The sequence below is a fragment of the Scardinius erythrophthalmus genome, assembly GCF_964197995.2.
Source record: "Scardinius erythrophthalmus genome assembly, chromosome: 18".
Taxonomy (NCBI): Eukaryota; Metazoa; Chordata; class Actinopteri; order Cypriniformes; family Leuciscidae; genus Scardinius; species Scardinius erythrophthalmus.
The window spans coordinates 2045698-2065707 of NC_138238.1; the positions used below are offsets into that span (position 1 = coordinate 2045698).

Below are 20010 nucleotides of genomic sequence, written 5' to 3' on the forward strand. Positions count from 1 at the left end.
ACCGGTGGGAAAAAACCCGATGCAGGCCAACATCAACAACATGAAGCCGGCGCTCTCGCACGGGTCAGTGTCTCCCACACACACACACATTCATTCACACCGTTTTCCACACATTAACTGTTTACATCCTTTCATTATATCCATAGTGATGCTCCATTTCAATATGACTCCGTTTCCTGGCAACAAAACACCAATCAGCCGCCGGGGTCAGTCTCAGTGGTGACCACCGTATGGGGAGTGACCAATACGACACAGAGTCACGTAAGAATGTATTTAAATGTGCATTGTGTAATATTTAGGAGGATCTGTTGACAGAAATGCAATATCATATACATAACTATGTTTTCAGTGGTGTATGTACCTTACATAATGAACCATTATGTTTTTATTACCTTAGAATGAGCCATTTCAATCTACATTGAAATAGCCATTTTGCGCCGACATTTTTCTACAGTAGCCAAAGTAGGACAAACTACAACAGAGCTCTGCGTTTCGTCACCATGTTGTTCTAGCTTAAGTCAGCGAATAAAACACTGACACAATGATGAACAAGTAACAATAATATTCACAATAACATATCGTTTTATTGAATAATTAAGTAGATATAATTTCTTACTTTATCTTTGTAAAGAAACCTCGTTGCTTAACTGGCTACTCTCTGCTGTCTCAGACGGCGACATCACTTCCTGACGGCCACCGTAACTTCTGTTGGGCGCAATTCGCAACCTCACCACTAGATGCCGCTAAACATTACACACTGCCCCTTTAATAGCGTTCAGAGCACATGCTGCTGTTTGAGTCTGTGTCATAACTGTGTGTGTGTGTGTGTGTGTGTGTGTGTGTGTGTGTGTGTGTGTGTGTGTGTGTGTGTGTGTGTTAGGTGTTGGGGAACCCCATGGCAAACCCAAACAGCCATATGAACCCCATGACTGGAGGGAACGGGGTTATGAACCCGGGACAGTTTACTGCACAGCAGCAGTTTTCCTCAAAGGTGAACCCGAACCAGGCCTACATGCAGCAGGAGATGTACGGGAGATCCGGCTATCCTGGAGGAGGGGGAGGGTTCGGGGGCAGGTCAGTGTCTCTCGCTTTTTATTATTCATATAACTTTTAAAAAATGCCTGTAAAATTACACTTTACTATATATTCACATAGAAAACAGCTGTTTTGAATTGTAATAATATTTCACAATATTACTGTTTTTTTTTTTAATCAAATAAATGCAGCCTTGGACTTCTTTTAAAAAACATTAAAAATCTTACCGATCCAAAACTTTTGACTGGTAGTGTATGTGAACAAATCAATCAGTAAAAACAGTTCTAAATACTCACTGTTGTTGTTGTTGTTGTTGTTTTTTTTGTTTGTTTTTTACAATTTATACAAATATAAAAAACACCAATTTATAAAAAGTTAAAAAATTCGATACATTTTTTTTTTTTTTTTTAATTTAATGTTTTGTAAATCAAATGAAGGCATAAATTAATAAAAAATTAAATAAATGTATTCAGTAATACGCGTTACATACGCATTATACAGTAAATTCCGTTTTTTTATGACTGAATTCCACGATTCCGTCCGTTAGAATGTGTTTACTGCAGTCCTGACCTCTCTCTCTCTCTCTCTCTCTCTCTCTCTCTGCAGTTATGGGGGCGGTCCTAACCACTCAGGTGGGATGGGCCTGCCTTCACAGACACGCCCCCCTTCAGACTTCAGCCAACCAGCTGCCGCCGCCGCCGCCGCTGCCGTTGCTGCTGCAGCCGCTACGGCAACGGCCACTGCCACGGCAACGGTTGCCGCCCTACAGGAGACGCAACACAAGGACATGAGTCAATACGGCCCGGTGAGGGAGCATCTACAGTCCTGACGCAATTATTTCTAAGTGAAAACTTCAGTTTGAACAAAGCGGCAACCTTCTTGTCTCTCTCTTGAAACCAAGCGTGCCTCACAAGTGCTGAAAAGTGAAGCCAAAGCGTCTCGATCGCCCCCCGGTGGCTGGTCCCAGATTAGCTCATAAACCCCGTCCTCCCTATGAAGTCTAATGGGACGCGATGGAAACTAAACAGTCAAATTACACTTCAAATAAATTTTTTCCAAAGATGTTTTCTGTCATTTTAGCTAGTTTTTATCACGCTGATTTAAGTTTAAGTGTTCGTTTTTTTAAATATGTTTGATCTTAGTTCGTTATTTGATGCTATTAAAATGGGAATGTGACGTCATGATTGACAGCTGTGATTGACAACCTCTCTAAACGAAGAAGTCACTGAGGCACCAATATACTTTTTTGGGGTTTTTCAGGAGGAGATTGGAGCTTCAGCTTTAATTTCTACATGTCCATAACTGTTTATTTCACACAGTAAACTTTGTACTAACCGTTTCTGCAAGCGTGAGGGCGGGACCTTGATATTGTGACTCCACTTCACGTGTGTGTGTGTGTGTGTGTGTGTGTGTGTGTGTGTGTGTGTGTGTGTGTGTGTGTGTGTGTGTGTGTGTGTGTGTGTGTGTGTGTGTGTGTGTGTGTGTGTGTGTGAGTGAGGGCGGGACCTTGATATCGCGACTCCACTTCACGTTCACTAATGCCCAGAATCAGGTCCCAAATCTGCGCAAGATGTCAGCGCCATATTAGGACTTAGGCAGCTTCACTTTTTTTCACCAATGGAAGAGAGTGAAGGGGCGTCGTCCATCTTTTTTTACAGTCTATGCTTGAAACCAACACGTAAGTGACTTAAACTGCAATTCATCGACTGGCCCCAAGAGACAGACTCCAAAATAGAGTCAATCCCATAGAACCCCATGTTAATATGCCCAATTTTACAGCAGAAAAAAATATGTTTACAGCCTGGTGCAAAAAGTGGTTTTGGGCTATATAGCTAATTTTGCCGTTCGTGATAACTGTTATTAAACTCATCCGTTTAAATTATATTAAGCCTTAAAGTTCTGCATTATTAAGGGCGTGGCCACTTGAGTGACAGGTGGATTGCCGCTGATGTCACTACTAGCCGCTTGTCTGTTAGCGTCACGTCACCTCAGCTAATCCGCCTCTTTGCCCATTTTCGTTTATCCGGGAGTGATGCGCTGCCAAGATGGCGACAGCCGGCTCCGCCCACTTTGGGCTTCAAAAATGCTCTTCAGAAACACTACGGCTGACGTCACGGACACAACGCCTATATTTTTTTACAGTCTATGGTTTGAACAAAGTGTTTTTTTGTCTTCTAGATGTGTTCCTCCTTTCAGATGGGACCAAACCAGGCTTACAGCACTCAGTTTGTGAATCAGCCCGGCCCCCGGGGGCCCCCTGGCACCATGAGCATGGGTCAGCCTCGGGCACAGATGGCACAGATGGGGTCATATGGGGGTCACACACAAAGGATGCCTCAACAGGGCTACGGACCGCGGCCCATGCAGGGGGTGAAGAGACCGTATCCTGGAGAGGTGAGGAAACCTCATCTTAAGTCATGGACTGGTGTGATATGAACATATTTGCCAGAGCTATTTTGTGGTGTTTTTACCTGTAGTACTCATGCAACTAAAATCTCTGTAAACCAGAGTGTTCTTATATCTGTGTATGATTTGAATGAAAGTGTGTGTTTTACTCTAGGGGGGCTACGGGCAGCAGTACGCACCAAACGGGCAGTTCTCCTCTCCGCCGGGGCAGTTGTCCTCTCCACTGGGGCAGTTCTCCTCTCCACCGGGGCAGTTCTCCTCTCCTCAGGGGCAGTTGTCCTCTCCACAGGGGCAGTTCTCCTCTCCTCAGGGGCAGTTGTCCTCTCCTCAGGGGCAGTTCCCGAACCCCGTGGCCAGCAGAAGCCTCTCCTCGCCCCATTACCCCGCGCAGAGGACGCCGGCACAGTACCAGACAGGCAGCGTGGGACACTTATACAAGGTAACTAACATTATACTGCCTTCAAAGATAACTTATTTTAATAAAAAAATACCTTATTACAAAATAAATTAGTGGTGGAGAAAAAATCTATTCTGTTACTGTATAAAAAATTGTGGTTGATACAATAAAAACTAACTGTAATACTGGACTAAACACCGCTTGTTGGAGAGGAAAGGATACTGCTAGGCTCTACTTCTACTTGTTAGCAGTATACACCCCTGGGTGTCGATCAGGGGTGCGTTTCCCGAAAGCATCGTTGGCCAACTATGGTCGCAAGTTCATCGCAATGTCCATTGAACTCTATTGGTAACGACGGAACTTGCGACCATAGTTGGCCAACGATGCTTTCGGGAAACGCACCCCAGGACACAGAGAATGAGGAGACTGGTGCTTCTTTCCAAAGTGTATTGAATATTAGTTTTATGGTCATATACTAATACTTTTAACACCAAAACGCCAACGAACATCCAAATAACAGGCAGGGAGATACTTCTAGGTGCAGTAATCTATATTGACGCAAGCGATAACAGTAATGCTTCCTACTGGAAGCATCGGGAATTGCACTCTAAAATAACTATCAAAATAAAAGTCCCACAATAGAAGTCTTCTTTCTCCGGGAGCCTTTTATACAGCCACGCCCAAAGGTGCTAGGCAACTTTGCTCCTACTAAAAGGCGACTTAACTTAAGGCAAATTTACAGGACGGTTTCTGTCATCTGGCAGAGCTGGGAGGATCACCAGACATGCTACTGGTCGAGTGTGAAGTGAAATTGGACCATTTGAAGAGCAAGCTGTTTCTGTAAGTCAGGAGCCATTTCAGCTTCTCTGAGCTCTCTTTCACCTCCTTTGAAGTTTGTTCCCTGGTCTGACCACAGTTACGCGGGTGTTCCCCACCGTGCAACAAACCGCCTAAGGGCCATCAGGAAGGAATCAGCATTCATGGTACTGAGGGGATCCAAGTGCACCGCTCTAGTTGTTAGACACTTGAAGATTATCCCCCAGTGTTTCTCTGTGTGTCTCCCAAACTTAATAAGCATTGGCCCAAAGCAGTCTACTCCACATGACTAAAAAGCAGGTTTGTGGAGACGGAGACGGGCAGAAGGCTAGTCTGCCACCTTCGGAATAGTTGGCTATGCCCTCCAACGCTGACAGTCTAGACACCCATGTTGGTGCCGACGAATGGTTCCACGTCCATGGATGATCCAATAATAACGGCGCATTTCGTACAACACTTGCTCAAGTCCTGGATTATGCAGCTTGCAATCATAATGCTTAATCAATAGCCGGGTGACTGGATGATGAGTGTCCAATACAATGGGGTGTAAGGTAGATTCTTTAATAGACTCAGCTCTCCTTAATCGACCTCCCACTTGGATTAAACAATTGGATTAAACAATTTAATCGGTCCAGTTCAGGAGCTAAGGTAAGAAGGCGAATGTCTGAGTACACTGGTTTCCCAGTAACCAAACGCTGATAATCATTGGGGAAAGCAGGATTGGGTTTGATAATCTGCAAGATTGCTAGCTGTCAGCTCTTAGATTTCGGCGACTCTATTACCAACAAAGACTTTGTAGTGGCAGGATTCAGAGTTCAGCCAGGTAAGGACTGTCGACCAAGTGCCTGGCGGCCTCGGGTACACAGACTCTGAAGGCTGTTGTCCACATAAAAACATTTCTCCACTGAGAACCTGATGGACTCATCGGCCATGCATGTAGTGCCGAAGGGTAACACCTGCCATTCAAAGACTTAAGGAGGTTCATCCACATTCAGATCACGCCAAAGGAACCGCAGTAGGGGTGATCTTCAGGAAGGAGGCGGACCTGATGGGACATTGCCTTGATGGATGCTCCCTAAATCTGATGAGTACACCTAGCAATGATGCTCCAAGGGTAGGACCAGGCAACAGATACTGGTTGAGACTTTGCCAATGATATTGGTGGGAACAGTTGAAAACAACACAGGATTTCCAATTATGACTGACAAGGTGGTTGGGTATATACCAACATTCGTCAGAGTCTGTCTACTTAGTTACTTCCTGGACAGCTCCTGTCTGCATGAGCTTCTCCATCTGTGCACTAATAGGCCTTTGCTTTCACTGGATCCTTTAGCAAACACTTCTGGATACTGCGCATATTTGGCATGACTGACTCCTTTGGGGCATGCAACTGAGGCATATCCTTCTGTCGTAGTAATGGCGTCCCTAGTCGAATAATTCCATTCACTTCTGTACGAATGGTCTTGTTTTGAAGTATCTTTAAAGCTCCCTGATCTTGTTTGGATCGAATTCTCACCCCTGTGTGGAACAGCTTCTATTTGCCAGAGTCTTTGAAAATTCTTAAAGAGCTCATCTTGTGGTGGAAGGACAGATGTCAGTCAGCATTGTTGGGAGGACCTTAAAGGTCTGCCCCGTACATACCGCACTTCGAAGTCTTGGAGTCGAACTGGTGGACGTGTTCTGCGTTTTGGTCTGTTTGCCCAATCTCAATCTCCTCATCGGACTCCATGGTACCAGGAATGAACACTGCATCCGGCTCGAAGGACCAGTTTGTTGGAGAGGAAAGGATACTACTAGGCTTTAGTTCTACTTGTTAGCAGTATACACCCCTGGGTGTCGGTCAGGACACAAAGAATGAGGAGACTGGTGCTTCTTTCCAAAGTGAATTGAATATTAATATGTACTAATACTTTTAACACCAAAACGCCAACAAACATCCAAAGAACAGGCAGGGAGATACTTCTAGGTGCGCAGCTGCCTTTCTCTTAGTAATCTATATTGAGGCAGCAAGCAATAACAATAATGCCTCCTACTGGAAGCATCGGGAATCAAACTCAAAATAAAAGTCCCACAATAGAAGTCTTCTTTCTCCATGAGCCTTTACCACCGCTGTTTTAAATTTTTTATTATTTTATTATATTAATAAAATAAATAATAATGTATTATAGTTAATTCAAATAAATTGATGATAAAATAATTGATTCAATAAAAAATAAATGTAATACTGGACAAAACACCACAGTTTTAATTTATTATTATTTTTTTAGTTATTTTATTATAATAGTACGTTTAATAAGTTATAAATTCGAATAAAATTATGATAATTTTTTTGATACAATAAAAAAATATCTAATATTGGACTAAACGCCAGTTTAATTTTTTTTTATAAAAATAAATAGTAAATTCTAATAGAAATAATTAATGGAATAAAAAGTAACTGAAACACTGGACTACACACTATTGTTTTAATTTATTATAAATTTATGCATTCAGCAGACTCTAATTCAAAGTGATAATTTATCCTTTTTAAATATTTCTCTATTATAAGATTATAATAATTTAATAATTTATATTGATTTAATTTTGTTTATTATAATACATTTTATTATATTTATGTTTAATACATAAATCGCAGATTGGTCTGCACATCGAACACACTTATTGGTTCATATTCTGTGCTCTCATTAGCCGCGTTTCCACCGCAGGAACTTTTCCCAGGAACTAGGAACTTTGGGCTGGTACTCGATGTGTTTACACCGCAGGAACCAGGGTCTAAATGAAGTTCCGGGTAAATATTTCCCCCTCCGATAGTCCCTGCTCACGAGGTAGTACTTTTTCAAAGTTCAGGAACTTTCAGGGGTGGGACCTGTGCGCTGCACAAGCTGATTGGTTGTGTTCACGCCGCATTTTGGTTGGATGACTCCACGCAGCATTTTCTTTATTTTTAACCTCCCTTTTAAAAAGTGGCTTCATGCAGTAAAGTTGTCTGTCTGCAAATATGGAATTTAATAAAAAAAACTGGGGGACTGGCGACGAGTTTCAGGCTTTATTATTTGGGTATTTGTGGAAGAGGAAACTTTCTGCGCGTTCGTCACAGCCATCTCACGGCCAGTGTCCGCAATAGCTGATAACATACAATTTTATATTTAACGTTAGCATTACGAGCTCTGAACACGCTTTATCAGTGCTCGTCTCTTTTATGCCACAGCTTTTAATATTAAGTCATTATGTTTACACATTGTCATCTATTGCAAGGCAAACCATGTTACAAATTTACTATAACAGGATTGAAACAGCGCATTGAGGTGTAACAAACAACTATTTACAAGACTGTCACTATTTATGATTGATAGACGGGGTTCAGGCTTTTTTTAAAGAGTATTTACGCAAAAGGAAATTTTTGCGCGTTATTCCCAGTCATCTCACAACGTAGGCTACCTTGTCTTAATTTTATACGCATACAAGCTTTCTGAACACGCTTTAGTATCAGTGCTCGTCTATTTTGTTATGTTAATTACCTCGTTAGTAAACCAATAACTGCAGCACAGTTTGAATCTCCTCCAAACTTATAAATGTGGCGCTCAAAACTGATTACTGTCAGTCGCAGACTGGGAGGAGCAGTTGCGCGCAGTTTACCTTCCCGGTACTTTAGACCAGTGGTTTTCAAACTTTTTCAAGAGCGACCCTTTTTTTTATTTTTTTTTTATTGACGCGACCCATAGGCCTATATAGGCCTATTCTTAAGCCTTTTGTTAACAACCGCTTTTGATGATGCACGTGCAGTGGCTTATCCGTGACGCGATCGTAACGCAAAGTTGATTCTGCACTCTTTTGATCTAGCTAAAGCTACAGGGATGCTAATGAACCGGTAAACCATTAACCATTGTAAGAATTTTAACCAATTAATAGCCTACTATCGTTTGCTGTATGCTTAAAAAATTCACTAAAAATATTCCACAACAAATCCTTTAAATTTAATGATATTCAGAACAGAACAAGAATGAAAATATATATATATCTATAAACAAGCCAAAGCGAAATAATTTAAAGCGAAAGTGAAAGTAAGCGGCGTTGGGCACACGTAACTCTCTCATTCGAATACATTTTTTTCCATATTCGCGATTTATTTGGATGCTAAACTATTATTTATTATAGGCTTATAAGAAAAAATGAAAATGATTATCCCCCCAAATTTTAAATATTTATTAGGCTTCAAAAAATATAAAAACTTTTAATTTAAGTGAACTTAAAACAAACCTTACATAAACCCATTATAAATGTCATATTTACCTGTGCCTTTCCTGTCTAACAAGTATGAAATATACAAAAAATTTAATATGATTATCAAAACATTCTGCACTGCATAAATTATAAACTAAATATAGATAAATCCTTATTAAAGCTACAAGCATTCTTTAGTCAAGAGCAGTTAGTAATTTTCTCCGAGAATTAGCTGCTGCCACTTTAGGACCAGCCACAGCTGACGATCTCACGCATCCCATTCTCTCACTACTCTTTACTTTAATTTAAGATTTTATTTAACTCATTTAAGACTGTTATTGTGAGGATACTCGACAAAACGGACATGGCATACATGTGTGTTGTTCGTTCTAGCACGAAAGAGAACTTGATACTGGCGCGCGTCTATCTGTGGGTCGTGTGTGTGTGTGTGTGTGTGTGTGTGTGTGTCAGGAGGACATTCACTGACAGCGCGTTCTCTTTTGTGTTGTCGCGCATGAAAAAGCATTTGCATGAATAAGAGCGGGATCATATAACGATAGCTTAGTTACTGTTGTTGTTTCTGGCGTTTCATCGCCTGTGCCGCAAACGCGATACCACGGAGGAGCAGGACCGAGCCTATGTCGATGCGTCCGCGTCCGGGAACATCGCGTGCACACTATATAAACAAATTATAGCAAACGGGATTTTGGATTTTGAAAAGTGGGGAGGACATGTCCCCCCTGTCCCCATAGGAAATTACGCTCGTGGGCTTCTTTGTACTTCACTCACGTTCCAATATCGATCCCTCTTCAGAAAATCACCCTCTTCACATGCGCAAAAATGTGCTTGGAAACATCACAGTGGAGCGGTGCTTACGCTGAATGGCACGAACTGTAGGCTATTGACTATTTAAACAGAGCAGTGTAATTTTTATGTGAGGTTGACTATTTTATTTTGATAATGAACCGGCTGCGATGTCAAGATTGCAGTGCTGGAATGCGTGTGAGGTGCCACCGGCACGATGGAATCATTTAAATATACTCCGTTATTTTGTTCAGGACATCATTCGAAACTGCAAAGTATTTATTTATATTTGTGTACACTCGCAATAAAACACAACATTGTGCTTTTGTAAAATAAAGAAAACAAACAAACTGCGGTCTCGGTTTCCTTTCCGTCAACTTGTTTGTGAGGCGCCGCGCCAAACGAACCAAACTCAGCAGCATGCTGTCAGTTTTTTCTTTCGTTTTATTAATCTATTAATTGTTTAAATAGCCATATTGTGTGTGTTTCTTTTATATAGACTATGGTTTAATGAAAACAAATTTTGTTTTTTAATTTAATTATATTTTCCTTAAATCATCCTGGCGACCCATATTTTAAGTCTCGCGACCCACCCGAGGGTCGCGACCCAGGGTTTGAAAACCACTGCTTTAGACCGCGGTGTAAACGCAGAAAGCAACCGGTCTGGGGCAAAAAAGGTTCCTGGGAAAAAAGTTCCTGGGACAAATTGTTCCGGGTAATTTCGGTGGAAAAGCGGCTATAGGTTGTTCTTATAGTCATGTATTCCCCTGAATGATGTATTTAAGTCCAGTTGTCGTGTACTGAAGTACGTAAGCTGTTCCTTGTTCCGCATCTCAGGTCATTGTTTCAAGCTCTTTTTCATGTTCTGGATTTTGTATTTTCATGTTAGCAACGTACCAACATGTCTTTCTCTCCATCTTTACTACAGGAATCCAGTAATAACTTCAACACGGGGACCTTTCATTACAACCAGTCCAGCATGAACGCGGTATGTTGATCAGATGTTCAGTCAGAGGCACTGCAGGTTCAGATGTTTTTATCTGTAGTGATGTATGATATGTTGTTGTGTTCGTAGCCTCCACGGTCGATGGCTGGTTATCCTCACTCTCCGTTACCGGGAAACCCCACGCCCCCCGTGACTCCGGGAAATAGCATGCCACCGTATATGTCACCAAACCAGGACATAAAGCCCCAGTTTCCTCCTGATATCAAACCCAACATAAACGCACTGCCGCCCCCTCCAGGTATGAGCCTCTTCCTGTGATGCTTTATGTCTTGTTTTCCTATCACAAATATTATGTCCTGTAAGGTTCACTGCAAAAACTGATTTTCTTATGTGATGAAAATCATTTCCAAAAACGATGTTGACAGATGTTTTGTTTTAAGTAGAAACTGACTTTATTTTTAAACATATTTTTCAGAAAACAAGACTTAAGTATTTTCTTCTCTAGTAAATGTATCTTGATTTAAGAATGTTTAGATATTTGTACTAGAAAACAAGACCAACATTTTTGAAACTTGTTTTATCATTTAAGATTTTTTTTTTTTTTGCAGTGCATATTACAAACAATAACATGATCATATCAAAGTCTGTCATAATTTTCTAGATTGTTTTTCCCCCGTAGCCACTGTAGTTTAATTTAGCTATAATGTTGCTATAAGACCTAAATTCATGAGTAATTCACAAATGAATAGATTGTTATATTTAAAGTTTAGTTTCAGTAAATGTTCGAAATGGAAATTTTAAGTTATTTGAGAAGAGCTTTTAACATCAGTCTGGACAAATAATAAAACAATATGCAACATTCATGTTCAGTAATCATTAGCTTGTCATCTGCATCTTGTTTCCTAGGTAACCCTAACGAGGAGCTGCGCCTGATGTTCCCGGTTCGGGACGGTGTGGTTCTGGACTCGTTCAGACTCGAACACAACCTGGCCGTCAGTAATCACATCTTCCACCTGCGGCCCACCGTCCACCAGACGCTCATGTGGAGGTGAGACGCCGTCACACACACACACACACATACATGTTGCTTCCTTCGCATTTTTCTAAAGTAATACAATTTAAAAATTAATTACAAGTTATGTTCGGGGAAAGTCAATGCAAAAGACATGCGACTTTAAATTGTCACAGTGATGAAAAGGCAATCTTAAAAATGTTGCGATTGATAAATTAAAAAGTAATTGTAGTACTGGACTAAACACGACTGTTTTAATTTATTATACTTTTTAAAATTATTTTATTATAATGATAAAATGAAAAATTATTTATTGTAGTTAATTCCAATAAATTGATGAAAAAATAATTTATACCATAAAAAGTAACTGTAGTACTGGACTAAACACCAGTTTTTTAATTTATTCTAATTGTTTTAATTATTTTATTATAATAATGAAATGAAAAATAATTATAGTTAATTCAAATAAATTGATGATAAAATAATTGATACAATACAAAACCTGTACTGTTTTATTTATTCAAATTTATTGTATTATAATAATAAAAAAGTAATAATTTATTGCATTATTTTATATTATTTACATATTTTAAGTATATTTTATATTATATTTTTATTTTATTATTACAGCACTTTATAATTTTAACTTTATAATTAAAAAAAAATTATAATTACATTTTTAAAGTGGTTAAGCTGAAATAAACATCCTGGTCATTTGAGAATCAATATGTATAAAATGCATAAAAAATATTGTATTGTCAAATTAAGAGGTCTAAGGGAATTTATAAGCACTCTGCTATCACATAAATGTACACATACCCACTCACATGTATAGGCAAGGCAAGGCAAGGCAAGTTTATTTATATAGCACATTTCATATAAACGTATAAACATTCAAACACCCACACAGAGACTTCATATTCACATCCGTGTGTGTGTGTGTGTGTGTGTGTGTGTGTGTGTGTGTGTGTGTGTGTCAGGTCTGATCTGGAGCTTCAGTTCAAGTGTTATCATCATGAAGACAGACAGATGCACACTAACTGGCCGGCATCGGTGCAGGTCAGCGTCAACGCCACTCCTCTCACTATCGAACGGGGTGACAACAAGACTTCCCACAAAGCCCTGCACCTGAAGCACGTGTGTCAGCCGGGCCGCAACACCATCCAGATCACAGTGTCGGCCTGCTGTTGTGTGAGTTTACACACACACTAGGGATGCACCGATATGAACATTTTGTCCGATGCCGATAATTCTTTATTTTTAAAAGCTAATAACCGATATATTGGCCGATAAATCTAAATCCAAGTTTTATATAATTTTTGAGAGCCTGATTTCAAAAACAAAAGTCTCATCATTAAAATCCATGTCCCAAACATGATGTTCTCATTATAATTTTATGAAGCCGTTGCGCTGGACATGTTGCACTGTATTTTCATTTTTGAAGTGATTCAAATCATATTTCATGCAATTCATAACCATCATGTTGAACAGTGTGTATCTGAAGTGTCTCAGCTGAAGGAAATAATTATTTATCGCCTTTTATATATCAGACAAATTTTCTTATCGATAACGATAACATTAAAAATGAACATATATCGGCCGATACCGATATGGTGGCCGATATATCGTGCATCCCTAACACACACACACGTCCTCGAGTGCTCGTCAGCTGAGCGTGGTGTGAGTGTTCATCGTCTGTTCTCTCTGCAGTCGCACCTGTTTGTCCTTCAGCTGGTCCACCGGCCGTCGGTTCGATCGGTTCTGCAGGGCTTGCTGAGGAAGAGACTCCTCACTGCTGAACACTGCATCACTAAAGGTAACACTAGCGCTTCAGTCTGTCTGTATTTCTGTTGGTCAGGTGCAGTGATCAGTGTTGTGTTTACATGTGTCTTCAGTGAAGAGAAACTTCAGCAGTGTGGCCGTGTCTGTGGCCGGGGCCGGACTGAACGCTGACGACGGGGTGGAGCAAACGGCCATCAAAGTGTCTTTAAAGTGTCCAATCACGTTCCGGCGTATTCAGCTGCCGGCGAGAGGTCATGACTGCAAACATGTGCAGGTCAGGAAGACTTTTAATAAACAGCTTAAACACCGGCTTTGAAATCTAAAGCATGGGCCGCAGGGGTATTTATAAAATGTATTTTTAGGGATGTGAAAGTCAGCTGTAAATGTGCTCGGGAACTATATTTATCATGAAAATCACTACATTTAAATTTGAATTGAATTTTAAAAGGTAAAATGTAAAGGTTGATACATCCAAAATGAGTCTAAAAGAGGGTAGAAAAAAGACACATACAGTAATTAATGCAACGTCAGGATTTTAAATATAAAAAATATGTATATATAAAAGTAAATTATTTAATTTTGCTACAATTTTGTCTTTATAATAGAAAAAAAATTCTCACACAGTATAAATTAGTATTTATATATGAAAATGCACTAGTGATTTTTTTGTTTTTTTGAAAGAAGTCTCTTCTGCTCCATTTATTTGATAAAAAATACCTTAAAAACCATAGTATTTTTACAGTTTGTGTGAATATATAGTAAAGTGTAATGTATTCCTGTGATCAAAGCTGAATTTTCAGCATCATTACCCCAGTCTTCAGTGTCCTTCAAAAATCAGTATAATATGATGATTTTCTGCTCAAGAAACATTTATGATTATTATCAATGTTAAAAACAGTTCATATTTTTGTCGAAACCTTCATTCATGTATTTTTTCAGGATTCTTTGATGAGTAGAAAGCATTTATTTGAAATATAAATATCTTGTAACATTATAAATGTCTTTACTGTCACTTTTGATTAAGTTACTGCATCCTTGCTTAATAAAAGTATTAAAATCTTAAAAAAAAAAAAAACTCTCAATGGTAGAGCATGCTCCACTTATATTTTAGAAACGTGTCTCTCACAGAGGTATCATCATATTTGACATCAGAAAGTTTGAAAATCGATGTAATGTCTTGTTGTGTTAATGTTGCAGTGCTTTGACCTGGAGTCGTATTTAGAGCTGAACTGTGAGCGCGGCACATGGAGATGTCCGGTGTGCAAGTAAGAACCAGTCAGTCCTGAGATCACGTCTGAGATGGTTGAACTGTGCAGAACTGATCTTCTGTTTCTCTTCTTCAGTAAATCCGCTCTGCTTGAAGGTCTGGAGGTGGACCAGTACATGTGGGGGATCTTAAACGCTCTCCAGAAGTAAGTCTGTCCTTGTTCCGGCTTAAAACAGTTGTTACTTTTGGCTTTTTAAGTTTGTGCAGTTTGGAAAAGCCTTGAAACAAAACAAACCGTCTGCTTTTAGATGTCACTAGACTATGGAAGCTTGTTTCCGCCACAGAGTGAAAAATAAAAAAGGTAATTGCGACTTTTTAATCTCACAATTCTGACTTTTTTTCTCACAATTGCGAGTTTACATCTCACAATTCTGACTTTTTATCTCAGAATTACGTGATATAAAGTCGCAATTGCAGGTTATAAAGTCAGAATTGCGAGATATAAAGTCAGAATTGTGAGATATAAAGTCAGAATTGCGTGATATAAAGTCAGAATTGCGAGATATAAAGTCAGAATTGCGAGATGTAAAGTCAGAATTGCGAGATGTAAAGTCAGAATTGCGAGATAGAAAGTCAGAATTGCGAGATAGAAAGTCAGAATTGCGAGATATAGTCAGAATTGCGAGATATAAAGTCAGAATTGCGAGATATAAAGTCAGAATTGCGAGTTATAAAGTCAGAATTGCGATATATAAAGTCAGAATTGCGAGGTATAAAGTCAGAATTGCGAGGTATAAAGTCAGAATTGCGAGATGTAAAGTCAGAATTGCGTGATATAAAGTCAGAATTGCGAGGTATAAAGTCAGAATTGCGTGATATAAAGTCAGAATTGCGAGATGTAAAGTCAGAATTGCGAGATGTAAAGTCAGAATTGCGAGATGTAAAGTCAGAATTGCGAGATGTAAAGTCAGAATTGCGAGGTATAAAGTCAGAATTGCGAGATATAAAGTCAGAATTGCGAGATATAAAGTCAGAATTGCGAGGTGTAAAGTCAGAATTGCGAGATATAAAGTCAGAATTGCGAGATATAAAGTCAGAATTGCGAGATATATAGTCAGAATTGCGAGGTATAAAGTCAGAATTGCGAGGTATAAAGTCAGAATTGCGATATATAAAGTCAGAATTGCGTGATATAAAGTCAGAATTGCGAGGTATAAAGTCAGAATTGCGAGGTATAAAGTCAGAATTGCGAGGTATAAAGTCAGAATTGCGATATATAAAGTCAGAATTGCGTGATATAAAGTCAGAATTGCGAGGTATAAAGTCAGAATTGCGTGATATAAAGTCAGAATTGCGAGATGTAAAGTCAGAATTGCGAGATGTAAAGTCAGAATTGCGAGATGTAAAGTCAGAATTGCGAGATGTAAAGTCAGAATTGCGAGGTATAAAGTCAGAATTGCGAGATATAAAGTCAGAATTGCGAGATATAAAGTCAGAATTGCGAGGTGTAAAGTCAGAATTGCGAGATATAAAGTCAGAATTGCGAGATATAAAGTCAGAATTGCGAGATATATAGTCAGAATTGCGAGATATAAAGTCAGAATTGCGAGGTGTAAAGTCAGAATTGCGTGATATAAAGTCAGAATTGCGAGAAAAAAAGACAGAATTGCAAAATGTAAACTCGCAATTGTGAGATAAAAAGTCGCAATTATCTTTTAAAATGTTTTATTCTGTGGCGGAAACAAGCATCCATACTAGACTGTACGGCTGCCCTCCACTAAAGATTTTACTAGTTGACTAGAAGTCGTTAATGTTAGCCATTAGTCAACTAATCGTGCGTTTATGTTAAAAAGCCATAAATCATAATAATGCGCCTTTAATTGCCTATATAAAATACGTATAGCCTTATCTACATAAATATAATTTAGTACCATAAACGTTACGGTTAGTGGACTATTAGGGGTCAGCGCTACTAGACTGATCACTGATCCTCTTTCAGCTCAGAGTTCGAGGAGGTCATGATAGACCCGTCGTGCAGCTGGAGGCCGATCCAGATCAAATCTGAGCCGCACATAAAAGAAGATCCGGACGGGCCGATGTCCAAGCGCTTCAAAACCACCAGTCCCAGTCAGACGGTGCTGCCCAACGTGACGGACATGATCGCTCAGCTCGGCCCGGGAGCGTCTCCATATCCCAACCAGAACCAGCAGAACAACAGCACGAACCAGTTCAACAGCCCAGGTGCATCCCACTGAATTACCCACAAGTAGTGTTGCTTTCGTCAACGAAAATTATGACGAAATATTGTCGTCAACGAACCGTTATCACCTGACGAAAACGAGACGAGACTAGACGTAAATGCATGGTCATGTGACGATGACTAAAATACATGTATAATGCAATATCGTTGACGAATAAAAACGAGACAAAATGTGGTTTAAAAAAATAAAAACTATGCTAAAATGTCTCTTCATTTTCGTTGACCAAAACGAGACGAGACGAAATGTTATAACGTCACGACGAATGAGAGAGTTGTGCGTGAACCCATCTTTGTCGGCTTTAAATTCTGGATTGCGATCTGGTCACCCGATTATCAGCGAATTTAACAATATATCACTCCATTAGTTATTCTATTAAAATGTCTCATTGATGTATTTGACACATTCATAATCATTACTTTTGCCGGTTCTTTGTGACAGCTGTATGTTATTGGCAGCGTCTCTGGTTACATGAACACGTCACCGCATCAGCGCCAGAACATGGAGATTTTATTTTAGAGAATAATCGCACAACCTATTCGATATCCTATAATTAAATAAACTAATCGAATATCCAAAAATCGTGACTCATCCCTGCATGGAATCTCTTGTTTCTTTTCCCAAATCTTCACTCACGTCACGTCTCACCCATTTTCTAAAGGTATTATAAACGTTTCTTGGTTCGCTTTTAATTAGGCCTATTATATTCGTATACTTTACTGTGGTAAAGTAGAAAAACGCTGTAGGACAGATGGCCTACATTTGTACTTGCATGTCAAATTCTTTTTAACACAGTTTGTGCTTCTTATATTAGACATAGGGCGCGTCAAGTTTAGTTGTAAAGCGCGCTTCACACGCGCGGGTGATTTTTAGTTTCACTTTCTCTGGCAGCGCAATCTCAAACATAGCCTAAATATTTCGCCCTTGTGGAGGATAAAATTCGCTCTTCAAACCAATTTACATCAAGTAGAAAACACAAAGATATCATAAAGAGATCGATGGAGATCGATATCTTCGTGTTTTCCTGCGTCCCACATCCCTCTCAAAGCGCCCAACCACCGCCGGTTTGTGTAGAAATATAAAACGAGTTTTTTTAAAAATAACCCCCCAACCACCGCCGGTAGTTGGTCCATTACCGCGGTGGTAAAAAAAAACCTGCCACCGTCACAGCCCTAAATATAGGCCTACTAAATAGGCTATAATAAGATAGCCTTGTTTGAAATTCTATATTGACTGGGTTAAATAGAATCACATTACTAAAAAGAGACTAAAATACAATTTTCATTGACTAAAACTAGACTAAAATGTCATCAGTTTTCGTCGACTAAAACTAGACTAAAATGTCATCAGTTTTCGTCGACTAAAACTAGACTAAAATGTCATCAGTTTTCGTCGACTAAAACTAGACTAAAATGTCATCAGTTATCGTCGACTAAAACTAGACTAGACTAAAAAGAGTATGAATGTGACTAAAACTAATAAAAACTAAAATGACAGCCTGACACAAAGACTAGACTAAAACTAAAATTAAAACAGGCTGCCAAAAACAACAAGGCACCTTTATTGATATAGCGCTTTTTACAATACAGAGTGTTTCAAAGCAGCTTTACAGAGATAATAATGCAACAAAGTTTGTTTCCAGAAGAAAATAGCATCACAGTTCAGCTTAAATAAGCTCAGTGATGGTTCATTTTAGTTGTACAAAAGTTATTAATTTGGTTAATTTTTATATATATATATATATATAACCGCTTTGGAGAAAACCATGATGTACAGCTCAGTTCAGCTGCCGTCTCTATAATAACACTAATCAAACAACAAAAGACAAAGAGAAAATTCACTCATTCTTGACTGAATAACTTTTGTAATTATATTTGTAATGTATGTTTTAGTTTCAGACTCACTTATTAAAGACATGCACTGACTGGCTGTTGTCGCATTTATTTCTGCTGCATGATACTCTATTAAATTAATCCTTATCGAGTAAAAATGTCCAGAACTTATCATCTTGTTTGACGTAATTTTATCGCGATCTCGATATGGTTTTGTCGTTCGTCCAGCTGTGTTGCACTATGTCACCTCTGTGATTGGTTTTACCAGGCAACAGTTACCAGGGCCACAGTAAGTTTGGTGACTATCCCCATGGCAACCCTGCAGCATCATCAGTTAGTGAGTTCATCCAGGGGTCGCAGCTGTCACGCCCCCCCGCTGACCTTCCGACCTCTGGGAGCGGCCTGGCACACACACTACACAACACGGTGAGTCTCAGTGACCTTTAACTAACAACATAAGGACCGTCTGATTGATGTAAAATTACCAATCAGTGAGAGTGAGTGAGTGAGTGTGTGAGTGTGCGAGTGAGTGAGTGTGCGAGTGTGTGTGTGTGTGTGCGAGTGAGTGCGAGCGAGTATGAGCGAGTGAGTGTGTCAGTGAGTGAGTGCGAGTGAGTGTGCGAGTGAGTGTGCGAGTGAGTGTGCGAGTGAGTGTGCGAGTGAGTGTGCGAGTGAGTGTGCGAGTGAGTGTGCGAGTGAGTGTGCGAGTGAGTGTGTGAGTGAGAGAGCGAGTGTGCGAGTGAGTGTGTCAGTGAGTGTGCGAGTGAGTGTGTGAGTGAGTGTATGAGTGTGTGAGTGAGAGAGCGAGTGTGTGAGAGTGCGAGTGAGTGAGTGAGTGTGTGTGAGTGAGTGTGCGAGTGAGTGAGTGAGCGAGCGAGTGAGTGTGCGAGCGAGTGTGCGAGCGAGTGAGCGAGTGAGTGAGCGAGCATTTGCGAGTGAGTGTGCGAGAGTGAGTGAGTGTGCGAGTGAGTGCGAGCGAGTGAGTGTGTTTGTGAGTGGGGGAGTCAGTGAGTGTGTGTGTGTGAGTGAGTGTGTGAGCGAGTGTGAGCGAGTGTGCGAGTGAGTGAGCGAGCGAGTGAGTATGAGCGAGTGAGTGTGTCAGTGAGTGTGTTTGTGAGTGGGTGAGTCAGTGAGTGTGCGAGTGTGTGAGTGAGTGTGCGAGTGAGTCTGCAAGTGAGTGAGTCTGCAAGTGAGTGAGTGTGCGAGTGAGTCTGCAAGTGAGTGAGTGTGCGAGTGAGTGAGTCTGCAAGTGAGTGTGCGAGTGAGTCTGAGTGAGTCTGCAAGTGAGTGATTG

The 20010-nt window shown here is 40.0% G+C and overlaps 1 protein-coding gene across 2 annotated transcripts in view; it reads left to right on the plus strand.

Annotated features, from left to right (window-relative positions):
- Positions 1–20010, plus strand: part of LOC308707081 (zinc finger MIZ domain-containing protein 1) — a 56968-nt gene that overhangs the window by 33428 nt on the left and 3530 nt on the right. For both annotated transcript variants that reach the window (XM_081393198.1, XM_081393199.1), the window contains 16 exons: positions 1–63; positions 147–261; positions 881–1074; positions 1642–1840; positions 3214–3429; positions 3596–3880; positions 10608–10667; positions 10755–10923; positions 11532–11673; positions 12618–12828; positions 13348–13453; positions 13533–13693; positions 14617–14684; positions 14763–14831; positions 16626–16867; positions 18985–19142. The exon at positions 1–63 is cut by the window's left edge and continues 76 nt beyond it. In XM_081393198.1, the coding sequence (XP_081249324.1) occupies positions 1–63; positions 147–261; positions 881–1074; positions 1642–1840; positions 3214–3429; positions 3596–3880; positions 10608–10667; positions 10755–10923; positions 11532–11673; positions 12618–12828; positions 13348–13453; positions 13533–13693; positions 14617–14684; positions 14763–14831; positions 16626–16867; positions 18985–19142 (2458 nt within the window). The remainder of the gene's footprint in view (positions 64–146; positions 262–880; positions 1075–1641; positions 1841–3213; positions 3430–3595; positions 3881–10607; positions 10668–10754; positions 10924–11531; positions 11674–12617; positions 12829–13347; positions 13454–13532; positions 13694–14616; positions 14685–14762; positions 14832–16625; positions 16868–18984; positions 19143–20010) is intronic.